The 24,003-nt window shown below is 43.1% G+C and overlaps 1 protein-coding gene across 6 annotated transcripts in view; it reads left to right on the top strand.

Moving 5' to 3' along the window:
- Positions 1 to 24,003, top strand: part of PAX2 (paired box 2) — an 85,349-nt gene that overhangs the window by 34,033 nt on the left and 27,313 nt on the right. For all 6 annotated transcript variants that reach the window (XM_063961417.1, XM_063961413.1, XM_063961415.1 and 3 more), the window contains exon 6: positions 20,998 to 21,173. In XM_063961417.1, the coding sequence (XP_063817487.1) occupies positions 20,998 to 21,173 (176 nt within the window). The remainder of the gene's footprint in view (positions 1 to 20,997; positions 21,174 to 24,003) is intronic.

Here is a 24,003-nt window from a genome sequence, read left to right as displayed (position 1 = left end):
CATAAAGTACTAACGTACTGTATACACTGCCACAGTATACATGAACACTGCGTGCTACAATGCTCGCCCAATAAAAAAGGACAGACACAGATTTGGTACTAATACTTTCTACATTAAAAATACTTTGTATTTTTAACATGAATGTAAAATAGTAATGATAGAGATGCAGATTTATCTGTCCTATTTCTTGCGCTTTGATAATGAACTTTGACCTCAGACATTAGACTTTTTTTTTACCTTAGACATTTTTTTTGTTCAATGAAGCACGGGGGGGGGGGGGGGGGGGGGCGCTGATGCAGAAATAAATGTACGCCCATTTGCGAAGCGTATTTTGAATGAATTTGCTCTGCGCATGCTGCAGAAATTTGCATCTAGAATTATGAATGAAGAAGCAGATCTGGGATTGTGATGGGGTGGTCTCAAGTAGGTACAGTTCAGTGAGGGCATATTAATACTATTACATACTATGCAGAGCTGGACGCAAGACAAAATATGCCTGTTTGGAGACCTATCTTTACCATCTAACATAGGGCAGGGACACTTGCACTCTGCTGATGCTGACTAGTAGTAAATCAGGCACATACACCGATTCTGAGGAATCTGCAGATACGTACAGCACTGCGTATGAGCTAGTAAATTGACTTTTTCTGTGCACGCCTCTTTTGAGTAATGTATTTTGATTTACTTCCAATCTCGCATCAATTGCTTCATTTAGAGCAGTGTTTCCCAACCTCGGCCCTCAAAGTACACTAAGGGGTATATTTACAAAAGTGCAGATTTTTAGAAGCGGAGATGTTGCTCATAGTAACCATGGCCCTCATTCCGAGTTGTTCGCTCGGTATTTTTCATCGCATCGCAGTGAAAATCCGCTTAGTACGCATGCGCAATGTTCGCACTGCGACTGCGCCAAGTAACTTTACTATGAAGATAGTATTTTTACTCACGGCTTTTTCTTCGCTCCGGCGATCGTAATGTGATTGACAGGAAATGGGTGTTACTGGGCGGAAACACGGCGTTTCAGGGGCGTATGGCTGAAAACGCTACCGTTTCCGGAAAAAACGCAGGAGTGGCCGGAGAAACGGTGGGAGTGCCTGGGCGAACGCTGGGTGTGTTTGTGACGTCAACCAGGAACGACAAGCACTGAAATGATCGCACAGGCAGAGTAAGTCTGAAGCTACTCTGAAACTGCTAAGTAGTTAGTAATCGCAATATTGCGAATACATCGGTCGCAATTTTAAGAAGCTAAGATTCACTCCCAGTAGGCGGCGGCTTAGCGTGTGTAACTCTGCTAAATTCGCCTTGCGACCGATCAACTCGGAATGAGGGCCCATATTCTATCTATTATCTTCTAGAAGGTGCTAGATAAATGATAAGTAGAATCTGATTTGTTGCTATGGGCAACATATCCACTTCTATAAACCTGCACTTTAGTAAATATACCCCTAACAATCCAGGTTTTAAAGATATCCATGCTTGAGCACTGATGGTTAAATCACAATCACTGAGACACAAACTAAATCACCGCTGCTCAAGTATGGTTATCCTAAAAACTTGGACTGTTAAAGCCGATACACACTGGGCGATTTTGAGCTCACTGTTTCTCACTTTTGGTGTTTTGAGCTACTTTGAGCTCAAACTCGTCCTGTGTGTATGGGCGGGTGATGAGTGCTGATGCGCGCTCCCGCATCATCGCTAGCCTCTGCCGTTCGTCGGGCTGTTTGTACAGTCTCCTACTGTGGAAAGTGCTTCTCCCCCCAGTGGACATCGCTGAGCACATGGAAAATAGCTTGGTGTGTGTGCACTGAGCTATTTTCCTGCCAGCGATGTCCACGATCATCGCTGTGCATACACGCTGGTGTGCCTTAGTGTGCCTTAAGGATTGAGGTTGGGAAACACTGTCTTACAGGATTATAGAAATTCCCAGTATCAAATGTATGTGTTGCAGTTTGCAGTTCAAAAACCGTCAAGTTGGATACACATAATAGTATCATAAAGAGAATATTTGCAACAACAAATGTCAGATAGATGAGTAGATTAAATACATAGGGCTCAATCCAATTAGCTGTGGCTCGAGTAAGTGCACCTGTATGCCACACTTTAGGTATTGCCAAACTCACAGATTTTTGTTCACATCCCCATAGGTCTTGGTATAAAATAAGTCCTAGGAGAGATCACGCCATGAGGAGGGCGAGTTGCAGGTCTGTTGCCTTTATTTCTACGCTGTTGCAATGGCAACTCACTCCTTTTGTGGCTAATTGGATTGATTCCTTAGATAGAGAGAGAGAGAGAGAGTGAGTTTGGTGGCACCCACACGCTGATGGAAGGAGAATATAATAAATGTGGCTTGAGAGCAGTGCCTGTTAGCAACATTCCAACCTGACACCCAGCACAGAAAAGAGATTTACAGGTAGCTGATTATGAAGTTTGAGTTTTCCAGATAAGGGCTTCATCTTCCTGTGTGTCCACAGATGACAGCCGACAGACAGAAGGAATATTCTAGTGATTGAAGAACTTGTTTATTGTTCTTTTAAACTGGAGGTCACATATGATTCTAGATGATTAATCAAATAAAAAAAAAAGCTAGATTATACATTTTATGGTTTACATTCTCAAACTGTTCTATATTCACTATACCATACTTAGTGCAAACATTTATTGATATTTTCAAGGGTTATAAAAAAATAAAAATCCTTTTGCTATTATAGTGTATAATATTTGATTTTACAATTGCGATCATACATTGGAATCTCTTGGGAACAAGGAATCCTTTCGGATAGACACGTCATGTCTGATAAGGATTCAGACACAACTAGATTTACTTGAGGTGCATAAGATTCTTTGCCCCATTTCCTTTGGGTTAATGTACTACACACATCCTCTAGCCCCCAAGTGCGCTGTCTTGGAGTAATCCTTGACACCTCCCTCTCTTTCAAACCACACATTCAGCACCTCTCACAAACCTGCCGTTTTTATCTAAAAAATATTTCCAGGATCAGACCCTTTCTGACCCAGGATGCTACTAAGACTCTTATCCACTCACTGGTCATCTCCAGACTGGACTACTGTAATCTCCTCCTGACTGGCATTCCTGACAAACACTTCTCTCCACTCCAATCAATGCTGCTGCCCGACTCATTTTCCTCACCAAACGCACTGCGTCTACCTCTCCTCTCCTACTAGACCTTCACTGGCTCCCCTTCCCTTTCAGAATCCATTTCAAGCTTCTCACACTCGCTTACAAAGCCCTCACCCACTCCTCTCCCATCTACATCTCTGACCTTATCTCCCTTTACACTCCCACCTGTCCTCTTCGCTCTGCTAATGCACGACGACTCTCCTGCTTACGGATTACTTCCTCCCACTCCTACCTCCAAGATTTTTCACGTGCTGCACCACTTTTCTGGGAATTCCCTACCTCTCCCCCTCAGACTCTCCACCTCTCTACAAAACTTCAAACGGGCTCTCAAGACCCACTTCTTCACCAAACCCAGCCAAATCTCATCCTAAGCCTCTGTTCCACATTCTCTATGTACCCCATCTGTGTCACCCCTGTCTGTCTACCCCTCCCCTTTAGATTGTAAGCTCTCACGAGCAGGGCGCTCTTCCCTCATGTGCTTATCCTTTGTTTTACTTTAATAATCTTCAACTGTACCACATCCAGCAGTCTTCTGCCACCTGATACTTATTCCAGTGTCATCTGCTGATGTAACTATGTTTATTTACCCTGTACTTGTCCTATACTGTCATCAACTGTAAGTTGCTGTTTTCCTGTTTGATTATTTATGTACTCTGTAATTGGGCGCTGCGGAACCCTTGTGGCGCCATATAAATAAAGGATAATAATAGTGCTGAAAATAATATAAAGTGGGAGTGCTGGTCTTACCCAGGTAGAACCGGTATAGTGGTAACTGTAGTTAATGTCTATGCTAAAACATGTCATTGTTCTTCTGATTGGACCCACTAGAAGGAGCAGAATATTTTGGTATAATGTATGCAAGTACAACTTTGGCACCTAGCTACCTTTCATTTATTGAATACAACTTTTCTTGAATACAACTCTGTGTATGATGAGTGTGCAGTTGTGTCACACACCCTTGTTGTAATCTGCTGCTATTTGTGTCTTTTTGTGGAATATCAGACTTCTTTTATAAATTCTTTTTCAGCTTCATTTTTCTTCAAATGCTCAATTATAGACCTTCTAATGAGTATTGCGCCACTATCTTAATCCAGGTTTATTAGAAATGATTCCTTTATATGTATATTCAGTTTGTTGGCATTATTCCGATTATCTATGTTTTATAAGAAAAGTAAACAGTTGTAGTCATATCATTTTTTGTTATGTTACTGATATGTTTATTATGCCTTAGCTTATTATCTCTATAGGGCCCAATCATTAAAATAATCAGATCTATACTTAGTGTGGCCTCACTCTTTATGGCCTAATTGTGAAGATCAGGCTCTGTTTGGCCAAATCCACAAGCTTTAGCCACTTGTAAAAAGGAACCATTAATGCTGTAGGATGGACTCAAACATGATCAGATAGAGTCATTGTTTGACCAGATTTAGCATCTGTTTCAGCCAACACTCGAAAGATCCCTATAAGATATTGAATGAGATCGATGACTTGTAGATAATTAGCCCACTTGCACGTCAAAAGTGCAACATGCACAGGCCTCTTTAGGTTTTAAAAAAATAGATGACTGTGATCAGCCAAATTAGCTGATAATGTTAATTATACCCTTGTCTGACTGGCAAAACAATATTACTAGTGTTCCTGTAAATAAGCAAATAATAATATCTTTATTAGCGTGAACCCCAGATCAGTAACAAATGAGATATACTGTTCTATTTTCATAACTATAAATACATCATGCTTTAAGTAGAATGGTAATTGTCTGCAATTATACATTTTCACAAAACCTTAGAGTTTTGTTAGTGGTAGTGAGACAATGGGAAGGGGTTAAACGGAGAAATGGGTTTGAATTAGATGGATATCAGAGCGATGTCCTGTTGTGTTCTCCGGGACTCACAATTTGCCACTGTATGTCAGACAAGCAGAATGAAGTGATGAAAAAAAAATGAAAGTGTGGCAGTGTCAGCTCCCGCCGTTGTTCGACAGTGTAAAATTAAATTAATAAAGCCCCCAACACAGGAAAACATAACAGGAAATTAATGGCCCCTACTGTCGCTCTTGATGCAGTCATTTGCAACCCTGCTTTCCGCACCAAAGACTTCATAAATGCAAGCAGTTTCTCTAAACAAGCATAGTTAGAGCTGCATGCTATGTAATTTTTCGCCTTCCTTCTGTCCTTCCAGCTAACAAAGCTGGCATTTGAGATTGGCTTGTGAGCTTCTCTCAGGCTTTTACTCGTGTTCCACGTTGTTCCGGCCTAAAGGTGCATAGTCACTCAACCTCATGGGTCACAAACCTCTGTGTTCGCTTTTTGTTTGTGCTTCTACAATCAGTTTAACTGACAGATTTCAGTATGGATATTTACCAGACTGTGGCAGATCCCAGAACTCCCTGCTACACCGGTGGAACACCCGTTTTTTAATGCTATTATTTGCTGAAGTGGCAGAAAGAACAGGTTGTCAGGCACATGGGTTTTTGGGGAATTTTTAAATTATGTACAATTATTTTTCACGAAATATTAACCATTGTTTTTCATATTCAAATAATCCATTTGCATTTCAGAAATATAGAGGCACAAGGGTGCACAGTGGTCAGAAACTATTTTTGCAAAAAGAACCCCCCCCCCCCCCCCCACACACACACACACACACACACACACACACACACACACACACACACACACACACACACAGTAATACCGAAGCTTATCATATACAATAATAACGACTAAATAAGTAGAGTTTTTTTCCCTCAGGAGACTACAGGCTCTTACCAAATGCTGGAGGCAGATATACTGAGTTGCCTTTGTAATTACACAGACGGTATAGATCTGACATTTGAACCAGTTTGCACAACCAATAGCATTATTATATACAGTTAGTCAGTGCCGTAACTAGACATTTTAGCGCTGTGTGCAAGAAACAGCATCAGTGCCCCCCCCCCCCCTCATATGTAGAACAGGGCCAGTGCGCCGTAGGCACCCGTAAAAAATGAAGGGGCGTGGCTTAATGGGGAAGGGGAGTGGCCACAAAATAATACCAATTCATATTACGCTGTACTGTAGTCTCTATTATTCAAATGACGGTGCACAGTAGTGCCACTTACACACATTACACCAGGTAGAGCACCTTTTACACATTACGCGAGGTAGAGCCCCTGTCACACATTACGCCAGGTAGAGCCCATCATACAATACGCCAGGTAGAGCCCCATTTTACACATTACTCCAGGTAGAGCCCCTATCACACATTATGCCAGGTAGAGCCCCCTTTTACACATTACGGCAGGTAGTCCTCCCTTTTACACATTGCGGCAGGTAGAGCCATCTTTTAAACAGTACGGCAGGTAGAGCCCCATTTTATATATTACAGCAGGTAGAGTCCCCTTTTATACATTACGGCAGGTAGAGCCACCTTTTACAGACTGCACCAGTTAGAGCCCCGTTTGATACACTGTGCCTGGAAGCACCCCCTTCTACATACTGCACCAGGTAGAGCCCCATTTCCTTTTATACATTGCACCAGGTAAAGCCCCGTTCTTTTTATGCATTGCACCAGGTAGACCTACTGCACCAGGTAGAACCCCCTTTCTTTTTATGCATTGCACCAGGTCGACCTACTGCACCAGGTAGAACCCCCTTTCTTTTTATGCATTGCACCAGGTAGACCTACTGCACCAGGTAGAACCCCCTTTCTTTTTATACATTGCACCAGGTATACCTACTGCACCAGGTAGAACCCCCTTTCTTTTTATGCATTGCACCAGGTAGACCTACTGCACCAGGTAGAACCCCCTTTCTTTTTATGCATTGCACCAGGTAGACCTACTGCACCAGGTAGAACCCCCTTTCTTTTTATACATTGCACCAGGTAGACTTACTGCACCAGGTAGAGCCCCCTTTCTTCTCTTTCTCTCTCCATGCACAAACATACACACACACACACACACACACACACACACACACACACACACACACACACTGTGCAGCCAGGCAGAGGGGGCAAACTTAATTACCCGGACTTCTGTTTTCTCCTGAAAGGGGCTCTTGCTTCTCTGGTGCGCCCCAGGCGCCTCTCTCCTCTAGAGGCGTGCTGTGATGTGAGACGCCACAAATAAACTTTATTGTTCGGCTGCTGTGAGCAGTAGCTGGCAGCCAGCAGGACCTGGGCCCTTCCTCACTTTCCGGCAGGGGCGGGCAAGCAGATTGGAAGGTAGGCAGGCTGGTGGGCGGCCGGCCAGGCAGAGGACCGGCTTGTCACGGGTGCTGGATTGATAGCGGCAGGAGCGCGGTCGTGAGGGTACTGCTGGCGGTATTGCACCCACAGTGCATTTGCACACTGCTATTTACGGCCCTGCGTCAGGGTAGGAGACAGGGGTGGTCAGGAGATGCTGGAGTTCAAAAAGGGTGGAATCTGCAAGTGAAAGTAGTTAAAACAGATAATTGACAAGTGCCGCCAACAGCACCCCCTACCCTGCAGCGCTATGTGTGGTGCCCCCTTCGCACACACCTAGTTACGGCCCTGCAGTTAGTACCTTTGATCACTGAGCCAACTCATTTCTCTGCAGCCATTGTTTGCAAAGCAAACTTTTTTGAATTATTATTTTTTGGGAGGCAGGAGGGAGGGTCAAGTGGGATTGGGGTAAAAACACATAGAGCCTGGTTCAGTGTCGCAAGCAATGCTGGTATTCACATAGTTGAGTGATTTTTTGATACTGCACAAATATCCCTAACAATTCCTAAGGCACATGTGCCGAGTGAACTGTACACACAAAGGTGCTGTTGTTCTTCAGATGTATGGTATCAGAGACGTCTTGGAAAAGTGCTGAGAATTCCTGGGTGGTGACTGGGTAAACAGACGTTTTTTGGGCATGTTGACTGCGTGGTGACTGGGTAAACATAAACAGACGTTTTTTGGGCATGTTATGAGCGTCTCACTGGCGCTCATTGAAGTGCTTGTGTGCTCAGATGCAGAATCGCTGACTTTGTAGGCCATACCCAGATGTCAAATCTGTATCTGCTATTGGGCTGGTGCAAGTTTCCATTGTGCAACAGATGGTGGTGTCTAAGGGTGTACCAGCCGGTATTACAGCATCTACATGCGCTGACAGCAGACAGCTCAGTCCTTGCACATTCATATGAATGGATGCACCCAGGGAAAGGCTTTGTAGCATCATTTGCATAAAGTTACAAATGGGCAACAGCCAGAAGATGCCACTGCGCCCACCTCTGATTCAGGCCCATAGATTACAGCTATTTTAAAGTCTTGTATTGATGAGCCTTACATACGGAAATAATTGGAGCTCTAATAAAACAGTTACAATAAGAGAAAATACAGCAGTCAAGCAAGTCACACAGTTGTTGACTCTTAAATGAACGAGTTTATAACTAACCACAGAGATAAAGAAGAAAGGAAAAGTTCAAGTGGTAGAGCTGCTAGGACTTGGTACAGTGATGTTCTGGTTCAGCAGATCTGAACCTTGTTTATGAAGAGGACTAAATGGCAATGCACTCTAGCCAAATACGTGTATTCCTGATCTGTCTCCTCTTCACTCATATATAATTCTATTCCCAATATTCAAACATTAATTGTACCCTTGCTATGGTATGTACATGCTTCAGTCATTTTCTCACAGATAAATAATGTTTTGTAGGGATGTTTTCAGATACCCCTAATGTGTAGCTGCTGAAGCTTTACCTTGTTTGCTGAGCTACCTTGGTGATAGCATACAATTTGTCTTCATGCATAACTTATTAGGCCTCTCTGCTCACAAACTGTAGAGCTTGGTGTCTTATATTCAGCCTTGTTGCATCACAACATATTCAGTTGGTTCAGTGTTGCATAGACCATTGGCGTCACAGTAACTTATTTTTTATGTGATTATCAGGAATGTTTTTGTAGGCCTATTTAGGCTGATATGTGCAAAGTGTTGTGAGCAGGACAAGGGCAGTTGGGGTAGACTTCAGTCCACTTTCTTCTGTAAGGGTGTCACAGCATGACCCAATAAGTCTGTTCATTTAATTGTGACAACAATCTATCTAATTGTTTCTAACTAACGAGCCAGGTGATTGAAATGATGCACTAAATCCCGCTCCACCTGTCAGTGTCTGAGGATAATCCACAAGCTTCAGTTTTCAGCAGAGATGACAGGCTGTTGCTATGTTATCTTCAAGGCCACAAATTGTCACCCACGTTAGTAAGATTGATAGTAAATAAAGGCTCACTCCTCTCAAAGATATTGACCTCAATTGCTATGCATTGCTGTGCATGATGTAAAAGGCAAATTAGTAGAAAATGGCCTTTTTAGCACTTTACAAATGCCAGCTGCCTGAGGTTGATAGGAGTTGTAGTGGTAGCAACATCTGGTAGGCATTAGGTTGCTTACCCTTGGCCTATATCTCCTATGCAGATTGCAACCACAGCCCTTAAATCTATGATTAATGAGCTTATTAAAGGTAAAGCATTTATGAATGCAGTAACTGCTCTGCAGCATCCCCCTGCATAATGCTGAGCCAATGCTTGGTATCAGGGGCTGAAGAGTGATGACTGATGTCAGATTTCACAACCAAAGCTTCCTACATCTTTTCCCTCCGCTCTGACCGGGAAAGGGAAAGTCATTTTCTGTTTTTGAAGGAATGAATTATCTCTGTGAAGAAAAACACTGCTACAGTATTGATGACTAGTATTATGATTATATGATGTTGTTGTGCTCTGTGCGGGTATTGGTTTAGCTGTTCTCCTGCTCGCTCGCTTGCTGCTGTGAATGACAAACGCTGGGTTATTGATCGCCTTCTGAACTCAGCCCAGCTGATAGAAGGTAATTAATGACTCCATTTGCCTCAGTACCGACGAGAACAATTGAGTTTGAAACTGCAACAACTGCCAACGCTATGAAAAGCCCCCAAGGGGGTGTCCAGGAGAGAGGCTTGACACCGGCAGGTTTCAGAGGGAATTAGGAAGTGCGCGGTAGTGGTGGGGGTGGAAGTGCCAGCGACTACATGCCTTAATAGAACGAGACACAATGTTGCAATTAGATTATTAATTAAAAATAAGATATTCATCTGGGGAAGTCCAGAAGTTTAACCCTGTCATTGTGGTGATGAAGTTTAAAATGAAAAAGGCTAAGGTATTTAAAAGTGAGAAATGCAATTAATGTTTTTTTTTTTAAATACATAATGGAGTGCTTTCATTTCCATATTACTTTTCAATTTATACTTTATTAAAGGTGCCATATTTTAAAGCAAAATAAAACTGAGATTTGCAAAGTGCACAACGATCAAGCACGCCCACCGGATTTTTCACTCAAACTATGTCACCCATCAAGGATTTTGTATGACCTCTCGTTCCTTTGCATAACTGAACTGCATCATTAAAGGAAAAGTATATTATAAGCTAATTAAGCTATTATAGGAGTGGTTACATTTTTTATGCTTACAGACTATGACTACATATCTTTATTACCATTTTATGCTGAGACACTGGCACTTTGAACACGGTCAGGGCTGCAAAGAGTGTCCACGGGCCTAGGTACTAGGTTTTTTGGCCCAATCTAGGGAAGGCGTGGCCACATACCCCAATTTCTTTTCTTTTTTTTAATAGTTTGTGCATGTCCCCCTCCAGCAAGCATGGGCCTGGGTAATTAGTACCTACTCCTCATCTCTCTGCACCTCTGAATATTATCATCCTCATCTTTAGCTTATCTTTGAAGGGTGCCTCAAAGTCAGAGGGATGAATTATACCATTACAATTGCACATAAAACAAAGCAAGTACAGACAAGGTAGACAATAGAAGGTGCACACATGATGTATACTGTAGAGATGGCTCTGCTCTTGAGAGCTTACAGTTTATAGGTCAATAGCGAGTGTTAAGCTAGAAAAATGTTATACTCCAAACTGCTCTGTGCTGACAAGTTGAAGTAAATCTGTAGTTTTTGGAGGATTTACCATAATTAGATACTTGATACAGCCAGCCCTAAAGGGCCTATTCATCAACATGAACAGGCCAGTTATGCTGATAGAGGAGTGCGTTACTACACAGACTCCAGTCTTGCTGATCTCCGGGAAGGCTTCATGCCCTGTGCCAAGAAGGCCACCAAGATATCTAGTGAGGATGTGCAGGGGCTATCTTGTCTTTAATGTGATAAGTAACATGGTGGGAAATATAAGTCTCTGACTTAGCTTCGATGAGAGACCTCTTTATAACCTGCATATAAAGTTGTTCCAACATCCCTGTACGGCTACCTGTTTGCAGTGTACATCACCGGCTGGTGAGCTGTATGGTATGAAACCCCACTCTGCTCAAGCTCCACTCCATCACCAGTGTGCATGTAACAGTGAGTACGGCTGTACCTGCTATCAATCAATAAATCAACACCACTGGTTAAGTAACTGGGCTGTTCTTAGTTTGAGTCATCTGCTGGTGTGTGCTATATTACTCTGCAATATCAACACCTGCACACTTATAATTTCCAACAAGTTACCGTATATACTCGAGTATAAGCCGACTTTTTCAGCACTTTTTTTTGTGCTGAAAAAGCCCCTTCAGCTTATACTCGAGTCAGTATTTAGGAGGGACACGGAGGGCACAGCGGGCGGCTCTCCTGTGTCCCTCCTGCATCTCCGGCGGCAGCGGCGTGTGTGTGTTAAAGGAAGTGCACGAACCGTCACTTCCTTTCTCTGGTGGCAGTGGTGTGTGTGTGTTAAAGGAAGTGCCGGTTCGTGCGCTTCCTTTAACACACACACGCCACTGCCACCTGAGACGCAGGAGGAATACAGGAGAGCCGCGCGCTGTGCCCTCCGTGTCCCTCCTTCAGAAGACAGCGCGGGAGCAACGGAGGGTAAGTACGGTAACTGGCACTGTGGGGCATATCTGGCAGCATGAGGACACATCTGGCACTGTGGGCATATCTGGCAGCATGAGGGCATATCTGGCACATCTGGCAATGTGGGGCATATCTGGCAGCATGAGGGCATATCTGGCACATCTGGCACTGTGGGGCATATCTGGCAGCATGGGGGCATATCTGGCACTGTGGGGCATATCTGGCACTGTGGAGCATATCTGGCAGCATGAGGGCATATCTGGCACTGTGAGGCATATCTGGAAGCATGAGGGCATATCTGGTACTGTGGGACATATCTGGAAGCATGAGGGCATATCTGGCACATCTGGCATTGTGGGGCATATCTGGCAGCATGAGTGCATATCTGGCACTGTGGGGCATATCTGCAAGCATGAGGGCATATCTGGCATTGTGGGGCATATCTGGCAGCATGAGGGCATATCTGGCACTGTGGGGCATATCTGGCAGCATGAGGGCAAATCTGGCACTATGGGGGCATATCTGGCAGTATGAGGGCATATCTGGCACTATGAGGGCTGTGTACGGCTAGAGCTGCATTTCCCACCCTAGGCTTATACTCGAGTCAATACGTTTTTCCAGGTTTTTGTGGTAAAATTAGGTGCCTCGGCTTATATTCAGGTCGACTTATATTCGAGTATATACAGTAAACATGTGAAAAGTTGTATTTTTCACGATTTACGTTCCTGACAAATTCATAAAAGTTGCATCGCAGGAGAGATCACAGATATCTCCCTTGTGCACCAAAGTGAGTATTTTTATTTTTTGGTGTAGTTTTCTTTGTAAAGTGACGGGGAACCCCAATTAGTGTACTGCGTCCTCTCGCATGGCTCGCTTTGCTCGCCATGCTTCGGGCAAAGTGCCTCGCTTCGCAACTGCTGCGCTCGGCACAGGTTACTATTCCCAATCGTAGTCCACGTGGATTGTAAATTATGAAAAAGTTTAAAAAATGGGGAAAAAACTCTCATGTCGACCTTTTTCCATTTCGACCTAGTGACCATATCGACCTAATGCATGTCGACTAATAGTGGTCGACCTAAGTGTTGTCGACCTAATGGCTGTCGACCTAAGTGTTGTCGACCTAATGACTGTTTCCCGAACAACCTCCCCCTATACCAGTAGAATATAATAATTATTCAATTCATCATTCACCGCTGAGCCCTGCCGGGCCAGATTGCAAAGAGGGACCACCTCACCACCTCTGACCCTCTCAATGCCTGACTTAAGGTCACGTATGGACAGTTACACTGCTGGGACAGAACCTGGCAGTGGAAACGTTTGCTGCTGCTAGCAGCAGTAACAGTGGTAGTGTTAGCAGCAGGAAGCTGCTTTTGGGAACAGCTGTCCCTGCATTGGAGTAGTAATGAAATTGGGTCTGCTGTTACAAATGTGTTAGACCCCCAGTTTGCTTGGAGACATTGCAATTCTTGATGAATAGGCCCCTAAAGTTTTCCTAGCTGGAAACACAGTGGTATTCACTGCACTAGTGTGATATAACCATTACACTGAAAAATAAATGGTACAATATCTCCTCTCACTTTCTAAAGCAATATGGTAACATATACGGTAAAATTACAGTACAAAACACACCATAGTATGAACCAATATAAAATATATAACAAATACTATTAATTTTATTAATTTTGTATAGGGCGGAATAGCTGATAATGTCTCAGTACTCCTATAAATAACAGCCATATATAACGCTGCATGTGCTATAAATGTCCTGGCTTCACAAGGGTAATTACTTTGTTTCTCTCTTTTCCTGCTTCCTATCCTTTTTCCTGGCATTGCATTTTATACTTGCTCTTCAAACCTTGCTTCACACACCAGGCCCACAGTGGGTAAAATAAATAAATAAATAACTGATTGGCGTGCAGAGCAATAACCCCTAAAAGAGCACTATCAGTGGAACATGATTGATCAATTGAATTCCATAGCGGCTGAAAAATGTGGGATTAAGTAGTGTATTATACGCACAATGAGTTGAGGCATGATGTTCATTTCAAGTTCATTTCGCCGGCCCTCTGCCACCAGATCAGGCAATCAATAGGGCTAGCACATATCATATATCATCGCTCCCCGTGCAAGAGAGGGAGCGCCATAATCTCTCGCAAATTTAGACTGACAGATTTGTCGAGATCTGAAAAGACCCCGTGCATAAATAAAGCAGAGGAGGGAGGACAGCTGTGTCAGAATAATCTAGGCACACGTACACATATACAAGATCAGACATCTATCTATTGGGTCATGGCTCTTTTAAAAGCTGATCTTTTATTTTTAAATGTGTGTTAAAACTAAGGTATGTTAGCGGATGATTCTGGCTTTCAAGGGGCAGTTGCATTTAACCCAAGGGCTGTAGTGTGTTGTAAGATACTGATGACATCTCAATACTTTTATAAGGCTCATCTTGGGGTCACCTTTTCTTATTTTAAATAAACTGCATAAAATTATAATTATAAGTATATGGCCTTTTATTGGAAGAATATGGAGAGGATGTTAAGGGGTATATTTATTAATGTTCAGTTTTGGGTGATTTTGCATACGAGTCTGCATTTAGAGGTTTACTAAAAGCAAAATCGAATATAAAGCCAAATCCCACTCAAATTCCACTCAAAATTGAATATCGTCAAAACATCGGTACTTTCACCTAGACGAACAAAGGCTCCCCTGATTTACTAACATTCAAATTGAAAATCAGACACAAAATAGAACTACAAATCCCCAAAATAATAGACTAATAACAGACAGGTGATTTTAGCTTCTAGACAACATTCTATTCCCTAAACCTTCATTATGTTTAGAGATGAGCGGGTTTGGATTTACTCGGTTGTACATGCCAGAATTATCGCCATTTCTAATTTTCTGGATTTTTCTTATTGGCTAACCAAAACACAGATAGCCAATAAGGAGATTTGGGTAAAACCGAGTAAATCCGAGTAAAACCGAACCCGCTCATCTCTAATTATGATGCCTATAAAAGCAGAGATCATGGGCGCTATGAAGATGTTTTTGCAATAATGTGCATGAGCTAAAGTCTAATAGCAATGCCACTTGCAGCGCTTACCTTTACGCAGAGTGACTGACAGTCAGGCACTGTTTGTGGGCAAGCGGTGGCAAAAATGCAGGACCGGTGCTGTAAATTTTGTGGCGTGTCACTGGATGCACCTGCAAATCCGTACTCAAGCAACGTGTCTCTGGCGCCGCTGTTCAGGATGCCATGCTGCGTGGCCGTTCACGTAACTGAGCTGCCGATTATGGAAGGATGTGCGTGTGCGCTGAGATTGTGTATGCAGTTGCTGTGCCTTTGCGATTGCTCTGCCGGCATCTCTGTACTTTTCTGGGCAGCTAGGTTTTTTAAATAATTTCACACATACTCAACATGCACAATCGCAGCTGCAATCACCATAGCGTCTGACAATGGATCAGGACAGATATTAATAATACTGTAGTACTGTAATACTGTAGTAAAAGCTCTATGAGACAGGTCCAGATTACATGGTTTCAGAAGATTTTATTAATTTTAAAAGAAATCAAGAAACACTTGGGGATCTGCGCACATCTCTAACAAAAAGAACCCAAACATGTGGTTCACTGTGGCTGTAGGCATCATGAACCTCATTCAGAGATGGACACAGTGCAGCTCCTGCGGCTTTGGATTCCCCGCCCCCAAATGGCGACAGGCTGTGGCTTAGAGGGCACTGTGTGTGACAGAACAGGTCCTGTGCATGCGCAGGTGGCCCAGAATCAGAGAGGTACACAAACCAGAAGTAGAGAAACCACAGCAGCTACTTCCATGTGATATATTTGGACCAACAGGAATAAATAAGGATGCTTTTTTCGATTTTGTATTCAATTGTATAGGTGATTTTATAGGTGATTTTGAAATGGATATCCTAAACCGAACACAAAATCACTAGTCAAAATCAAACTACATCAAATCAATTTCAAAAATGAATATTTCATAACCATGGGATTTGATGAGTGAAAAAGAATGTCAATTTGATTTCAGTTGATTTAAATCAAACTTAAAATCGAATACAAAATCTAACTTTATTAAATATACCCCTAAGAACAGTTTCTTGTGTGCACCTACTTGTGCAAATCAGTGAATTTCCCGGGAAAAAGGATGTGTGGCCTCGTTGACAGGGGCGTAGTCCTGTGGGCAGGGGGTGTGGCCTTGCGTCCTGAGCCCCCCTGTTTCGTCACTGGCTTCTTCACAGTAGCTGGAGTGGGGTGCTGCATATAATATCACAGTGCAGCCCCCTGCTTCTGTCATTGAAGAGGAGTTGGCACTTTGGTGTCACCCCTTGGCGGGTGACACTCAAGTGCGGGCCGCACCCCCATTGTGACGTCACAGTCTCATTCAAATATCTTGTGAGCATATTGTAGTTGAATCTTGCCATAACTGTTTTGGCTTCTGTGTGGGTTTAATTATGGCTAGATTTTTATACATAGAAGTGTCAAAATCTGTTCTCAGCAAAATATTGCTCTGTCAAAAAAAATGCTATCTCGTCGTGTAAAACTAATAGTGCAAGTGGTGTAAAAGACACAACACGGGAAAAATAAAAATATTTTCCACTGCGCCAATTTTTTGCATTTTTTTTTACCATCATAAATGAGCTTCTCTAAGTACATACATGCCTTAAGATAATACAGGAATTTGGAAGATTGTATCTTACTAAAGCATGTTTTGAAATCTATGGGCGGTCGCTGGTCGGTGATTAACTGGACTTTTAGTTAGATATTGGATTCGGACAATGAATAACTGTTCACATGTCAAGTAAGCAAATTTTTGCTGACGTTACAGTGAATATCACTTATATACTTATAGCTTGTGGCTTTAAAACTGCTCTAGGCCTTGGGTTGTACTCAAGTCACAAACCCTCACTTACGCACTGTATTTCATTTAACTTACTGAAATATTCCTTCATTTTCCAGCTATGAGTTTCAATTTGCACCAGAACACATATGGAGCCCTTCTTCCCTAATGCTTTTACAAAATTTATTTTTTATAAAAAGCAAGGGGGGGGGGGATGGATTGGCTAATGCAGGCCTGGCCAACCTGTGGCTCTCCAGCTGTTGTGAAACTACAAGTCTCAGCATGCTCTGCCACAGTTTTGATATTAGTGAATGTTAAAACAGTGGCAGGGCATGCTGGGACTTGTAGTTTCACAACAGCTGGAGAGCCACGCGTTGGCCAGGCCTGGGCTGGGATCAGTGCTAAATGCCGCCGGCCGGAATCCCGGCGGTCGAAATCCCGATGCCGGAATCCCGACCACACAATCCCGACAGGGGTGGCGAGCAGAACGCAGCCCCTTGCGGGCTCGCTTCGCTCGCCACGCTGCGGGCACGGTGCCTCGCTACGCTCGGCACACTATTATATTCTCCCTCTATGGGTGTGGTGGACACCCACGGAGGGAGAATATGTCGGAATTGTGGCGGTCTGGATTCCGGCGTCGGTATTTCGACCGCCGGATTCCGTCCGGCTGCATCTTGACCGCATCCCCCTGGGCTAATGCTTTATCTGTCGCCATGCTTTGATAAATATCCCTCCCCCTCATCTTGTATTCCATGTATTTTTCAATACAGAAGAACTTCCTCTAATTTATATTGGAATATATTGCAAGGTTGTCACCATTAAATAATTTATTTTATTTTCAAGGTCATACATGCAGTCTAAATGTTGAAGGGTCCCTTAAACACTTGGGCTCTAAACTATTGCACCAATGTCCTTATTATAATCTACAAATGTTTGCAGCTGTCAAATGCTGCTACTCCCAGAGTTTAAGTAGTGTGTATCATTGTTCATAACCAACCAGTGCAGCCAAGTATTCTGATATATAGAGCTGTAACAAACAAGAAAATTCTCTGTGGTCAGTTTATCCAAAATAAAAAGTGAACAAAAGATGTATAAAGTGTAGTTATAATATTCAGAACCCATCGTTAAACACTTTGTAAATGAACACAAAGAGAAATCAACAGAGAGTATTTCCTCTAGCGAGAATTAAATGGTCCTTTGTTACAGGGTCAGGTAAAATGCTGTGGACTTCCGCTAATCAATATCTGATATTTTACATCAGCTTATGAGGGATATTGCTCCATGCTATATAATGTAATATTGATTATATCATATCCTACAATCACCTGCAAAAGAATAAGATTTATCGGCCTTAATGTAATCTCCCAGCATTATTCCCACTGGAAAAGATTGGGAGAATACTTGTGCACTAGATGGAATTTATACTATGAAATGTAATACACAACACTGAAATACATCTTCCCATACTTTGCAGACATTCAGTTCCATCTTTGTTAAACAGTGCACAGACCAACTGAATTACTAATCGTTACACCTGTATCTATTATGGCTCGTTACATATTATCCTGTCTGTGTAACTACTGACTGACAAGTTGATAGAATGTAGCACTAAATAAAGGTTAATTTCAACCTTTGCTGGATCATGTTTCGGGGTTCCCTGCGTTCCAGATGTTGGCCCCATAGAGTTAGGGACCTGCTCAACAAGAGGTGACCTGGACGATTGGTGGGCAGGCCGATATCATTGGCCAACGATATACCAACAACCTCTTATGACATATTATATTTTATTATACTGTAATGATCATTTAGTGCATCTGCACCCCCTTTGACTGTGTAATTTCATACATACAAATGTATAGTTACAGGTATACAGATATGTGAGATTTGAATGGTGTTTGCAGAGGCGTAGCGTGGAGACATGACACTTGGGGCAGGGTTATGTCACGGCGTCCCCACCCACCACCACCACCACCACCACCACACAGACATACATACATACATTTATAGATTCACACAAATTTAGGCACAGACATACATAAACACACTCATATACACAGATATATATACACACACACACACACACAAACAAACACAAATAAACACAGGCATACACACAGTGGTGCAAGTAGACAATAGGGGCATGGTCACATTATGCCACACACTGTAATGCCACTTACACATTATGCCAAACCCCGTAATGCCATTACACATTATGCCACACACTGTAATGCTTATTACATATTATGCCACACACCATAATGCTTATTACACATTATACCACACACTGTAATGCCCATTACACATTATGCCAGACACCTTAACACCCATTACACATTATGCCACACACCGTAATGCCTTACATATTATACCACACACACCATAATGCCAATTACATATTATTCCAAACACAATTATGCCACTGACACCATTTTATGTCCCACACACAAAAATGGGCCCTTATAAATTATGCCCCAGTGGTGGGCTGGTGGTACTGAGCACCACCACTATATTTCTTAATGGTACTCCATACCACCCCATACCACCCTACTTTCAGCACTGCATACACATATATACACACAGAGACATACATAAACACAGACATATACACACAGACATACATAAATACACACATATACTGTATACAAAGATATATATATATATATATATATATATACACATATACACACAGACATACATAAGCACACACATCTATACACAGAGATATACACACATTTACACAGAAACACTCACATTTACACATATGTACGCACATACGTACACACACACACACACACACACACACACACACACACACACACATAGAGATATACACATAAACACACAGTATACAAAGACATAAACACATAAACACTCAGTATACACACATTCATTCTCACCAAGGGGGCAGCAGGAGAGCAGCTCCTCGTTCTAGCCTGGAGGGGTGGAGCTTCTATGTGACTGACCTCCGTGAGTAGAAAGAAAGGACAGAGGAGAGGGAAGGGGTGGCCACCACACTGCTTGCATGTTCCATATCACTGAATACAGATACAGTACCCAACAGCCAGAAAGGTTCTTCTGACAAGTTTCCAAACCTTCCTTCTTCCCTTACAACACACCCCACTACACTGCTCTGGACTCTCTGCACTGCAATCAGTGACATGGAACATGCAGGCAGTGTGGTGGCCACCCCTTCCCTCTCTTCTAGTCATCTCCTCCTACCCCGAGTCCCCGATCTCAGCTCTGTTACAGAGAGCCGGCGCCTTCTGTCCCCAGTGGTAACTGGAGCTCATGCTCCATTCGCTCCACCCTCGCTACGCCTCTGGCTGTTAGTCTATACACAATGGAGGCAATAACTTTCGGGTTTGAAGAATGCAACCTAGGAACTAGTGTGATCACTGAGGCATGAGACATTTTGTGCCTCATTGCTGTCAGTGGTTCCTAGCAAATAAATAGTCTGTATACAGTACTTGCTCTTTTACAAAGGTCTGTATTCAGGGGTTGATGCAGAGTTTGGCATATCCGGCTTGCGAAGTATAAAGGGGGATACATAAGGGAAATTTCTCCCGGAGACGTGTGCTGAGCGAACTAGCACAAACGTCTCAGCACACATCTCTCCCCTCCGCTCGGCACACAGCGCGATGTATGCTGAGCAAGGGGGGGAGGGCAAAGCTCATTTCACCCAGCGGTGAAATGAGCAATCTACTAGATTTATTTAGATTTATTTAGATGCCAAATCTAGAGCCGGTGATAGCGACACGGGGACCGCGCATCGCTGTCGTATAGGAATACTGTCTGTTTCTAACACTAGCTAAACTCTACATTGCTAACTGATTCACCACAAAGGCTGATTGGTGCTTTTTTGCATTACTTATGGATATGTTATAGTATTTTGTGTGCATATTTTAGTGTGACGCAAATCTGGCACATATGCTACCGGAGCAGACCTACACGCATCTTTAGAGTTTTGCAATTTTGCATACGCATGTACAGTAGCTACATATTTTTAGTGAACGTATTTTACGCTTGCGAATTTGAATGCAAGCACAATCAATGTAAGCATCATTCCCAGTGTGTCTAGGTGTCAGACATCCATTAAATGTGCTTTAATGTAGGCTTGATATACATGACAGTAAGGTAGAGTGACCATATTATCCCATAACTGTGCCTTCTTTTATAATATAGACGTGACTGATGGTTCGGTTCCAAATGGAGACTCTCAGAGCAGCGTGGAGAGCTTACGGAAACATCTACGCGCAGACAACTTCACCCAGCAACAGTTGGAAGCGTTAGATCGAGTGTTTGAGCGGCCATCGTATCCTGATGTTTTTCAGACTTCAGAACACATCAAATCTGAACAGGTAATGGGATCAACAGGGGGCGCTAGAGAAATACCATTTCTGTATAAGAATAATATTTTATTTGCAAAGAGCAGGAAATACACCCCCCCATCTCCTTTTACATTTTCTGAAACGTTTCAGCTCCTCATCCCAAACAGCTGCAGACTCATCAGATGTTTGAAGCTGCACTGCACTTGGTGTTGCAGCAATGGCATCACTAAGGGGTGGCGTGGGGGGGTGCGGGCCACTCCTGGGTGTCATCTCATTGAATAGGGCTGACACCAAAATGCTGGCACCACTGCAGTGACAGGGGCTGTGTGCTGCAGTGTGACTTTCTCCTGTCACCAGTCTCTGGAGGCAGCCCAGCATCTCGGGGAGTGATGCAATCAGGATATCAAGTGAGGCCACGACCCTTTTTGCTAAGTCACACCAACTTTTCAGATGCATGTTGGGGAATGCTATACAGAGCGCACCGGGTGTCACCAGACCCGGTGACGTCTCTGCATTGCAGTACAAGATATTCACATGCACAATGCGGCTCATGCTCATGCACTTATCAAAAACAGCAGCCAATTACATAAATATCAAATTAGCACCCATCTCTGAATCTGTCCCCTAGTTGCTACCCATGACAAAGGATGCTTGGCCACACTAATCGGCAGAAAGGCTGGATTCTCTAAAACCAAACTGACTTATCTAAGAAGTACTTCCTTCTAGGCATGCCCCCTCCCCACTCATCCCCCCATCCATGCCATCGCCCAGTATTTCCAGTAGCAGAAATATGGAAACACCACAAACGTTGTTTTATCAGTGGGCTAGAATGCTATGCCATCATAGGGAAACTCAGATATCATTGGCACATCAAATACAGAGTATGTAGCCATCTAGTGATGTGGCAACCTTAGTGACTAATCTGCATCTACCACTTTTCAATATGTTCATCTGATCACTGGCGTATTTATAATGGGTGCAGTGTGTGTGTGTGGTGCACGGGCCCCCTGTATCCAGGGGGACCATGCTGCACACCCTGTACCCATTTATTTCAGTACTTACCCTCTGGAGTACCACGTCTGCAGCTGCAGCGCTGCAGAAATCACCTGGAAAATGGCATGATGCCCATTTTCCCAGCATTTTGCGCATGCACAGTAAGGGAATCACTGGGAAAATGGCCACCGCAACATTTTACCAGAGACCTGCACATGACCCCTAGACTCTGGGACAGTGGGGACCCAGAGGGAGTTTGCACACAGGCCTCTTCCTCTCTTGATGCACCCCTGCCTCTGATCCTCAAGTTGCCTGCAGTACTGTAAGGGGTATTTATGTTTAAGTAGCAGTAACATAGAATTGCTAATAATGGCTAGGAGAATAATCCACACACGTTCTCTTTTGCCTTCTGAAATTCAGTTCAGATTATGAACTTTCCCATTGTATTTATGCTTGATACCCTAATAAAGAGTTAAATGTTATAGTATATAATTAGGGGCATATTAAGAGAAGAGGGTGCCCGTGTGCAGTCTCTGTCTGGACCCCTGCTCTCTAGCAGGCAGCAGCCAAGTACTAGGTGGCATGCAGGTCTGCAGGAAAATGGCATGATATTTCCAACTGAGCATGTGCAAAACACTGGGAAAATAGGCAACGTACCATTTTCCCGTGGACCTGTGCACCACCTACAGCCACTGCCGTGAGACTCCAGAAAGGTAAGCATTTAAAAATGGGTGAAGAGGTGTGCGGTATGGACCTGGGGGCCGTATTCAGGGCACATAATGCCCCCATTATAGACATGCCACTGTATATAATAATATGCATCTTATTATAAAAGTATTCTACCACAAATACTGTTGTCATTGGTAAACTATGCTACTCCTACATCAGGGATTACTAAAGCGGATCCAACTTTGTTATCCCTCAAGTTGGCACTCCCTTATCACTGACATAGGGGGTAATTCCAAGTTGATCGCAGCAGGAATTTTGTTAGCAGTTGGGCAAAACCATGGGGGTAATTCCAAGTTGATCGCAGCAGGATATTTTTTAGCAGTTGGGCAAAACCATGTGCACTGCAGGGGGGGCAGATATAACATTTGCAGAGAGAGTTAGATTTGGGTGGGTTATTTTGTTTCTGTGCGGGGTAAATACTGGCTGCTTTATTTTTACACTGCAATTTAGATTGCAGATTGAAGGCACCACACCCAAATCTAACTCTCTCTGCACGTTATATCTGCCTCCCCTGCAGTGCACATGGTTTTGCCCAACTGCTAACAAAATTCCTGCTGCGATCAACTTGGAATTACCCCCATAGACTGTTGTGTAGTACTAGTAAAGGTCTAGGGGGAAAATAGTAACGCAGTAAGGACAATGATACTTCCACATTCTAGATAACCGCTGCTCTGTTCATTTAAACAAAATAAGTAAAATTATATTTGCCTGATGTTAGGACAAATATGAATACTGAATTATTCTGAATACATTGATAGGAATTTTAGATCTTTGCCTCCGTGACATGCACAGCGACCATCTCCTCTGATCTTATAATAATCTTTGCTTATCCTAACAGAATTAAAAACAAAACATAACAAAAAAAATGTTTTGCAAATGCCCCAAACTATAAAAGGTGAGCTGTAGAGAAGGCATGTCTGAGAGTGCATTTCTTTCCTCTCCCATAGTCCCATAGTTTATTACAATGGATAACCTTTATTTACTTTCATTAGACTATTAAACGCCAGCACAGTCATTTTTTCCCCCTGAAACTTAAAGCAGGGCCCATAAAACAAATCTAAAGCCTAATTGAGTTCATTTTAATTTCTCTCCGATCACAGCGAATTACTCCGGTGATAAATCAGGGGGCAACTTCACC

This window comes from Pseudophryne corroboree, chromosome 3 (genome assembly GCF_028390025.1).
Source record: "Pseudophryne corroboree isolate aPseCor3 chromosome 3, aPseCor3.hap2, whole genome shotgun sequence".
Classification (NCBI taxonomy): Eukaryota; Metazoa; Chordata; class Amphibia; order Anura; family Myobatrachidae; genus Pseudophryne; species Pseudophryne corroboree.
The sequence above is the reverse complement of the archived record's forward strand: the minus strand, read 5'-3'. Positions and strand labels throughout refer to the sequence as shown.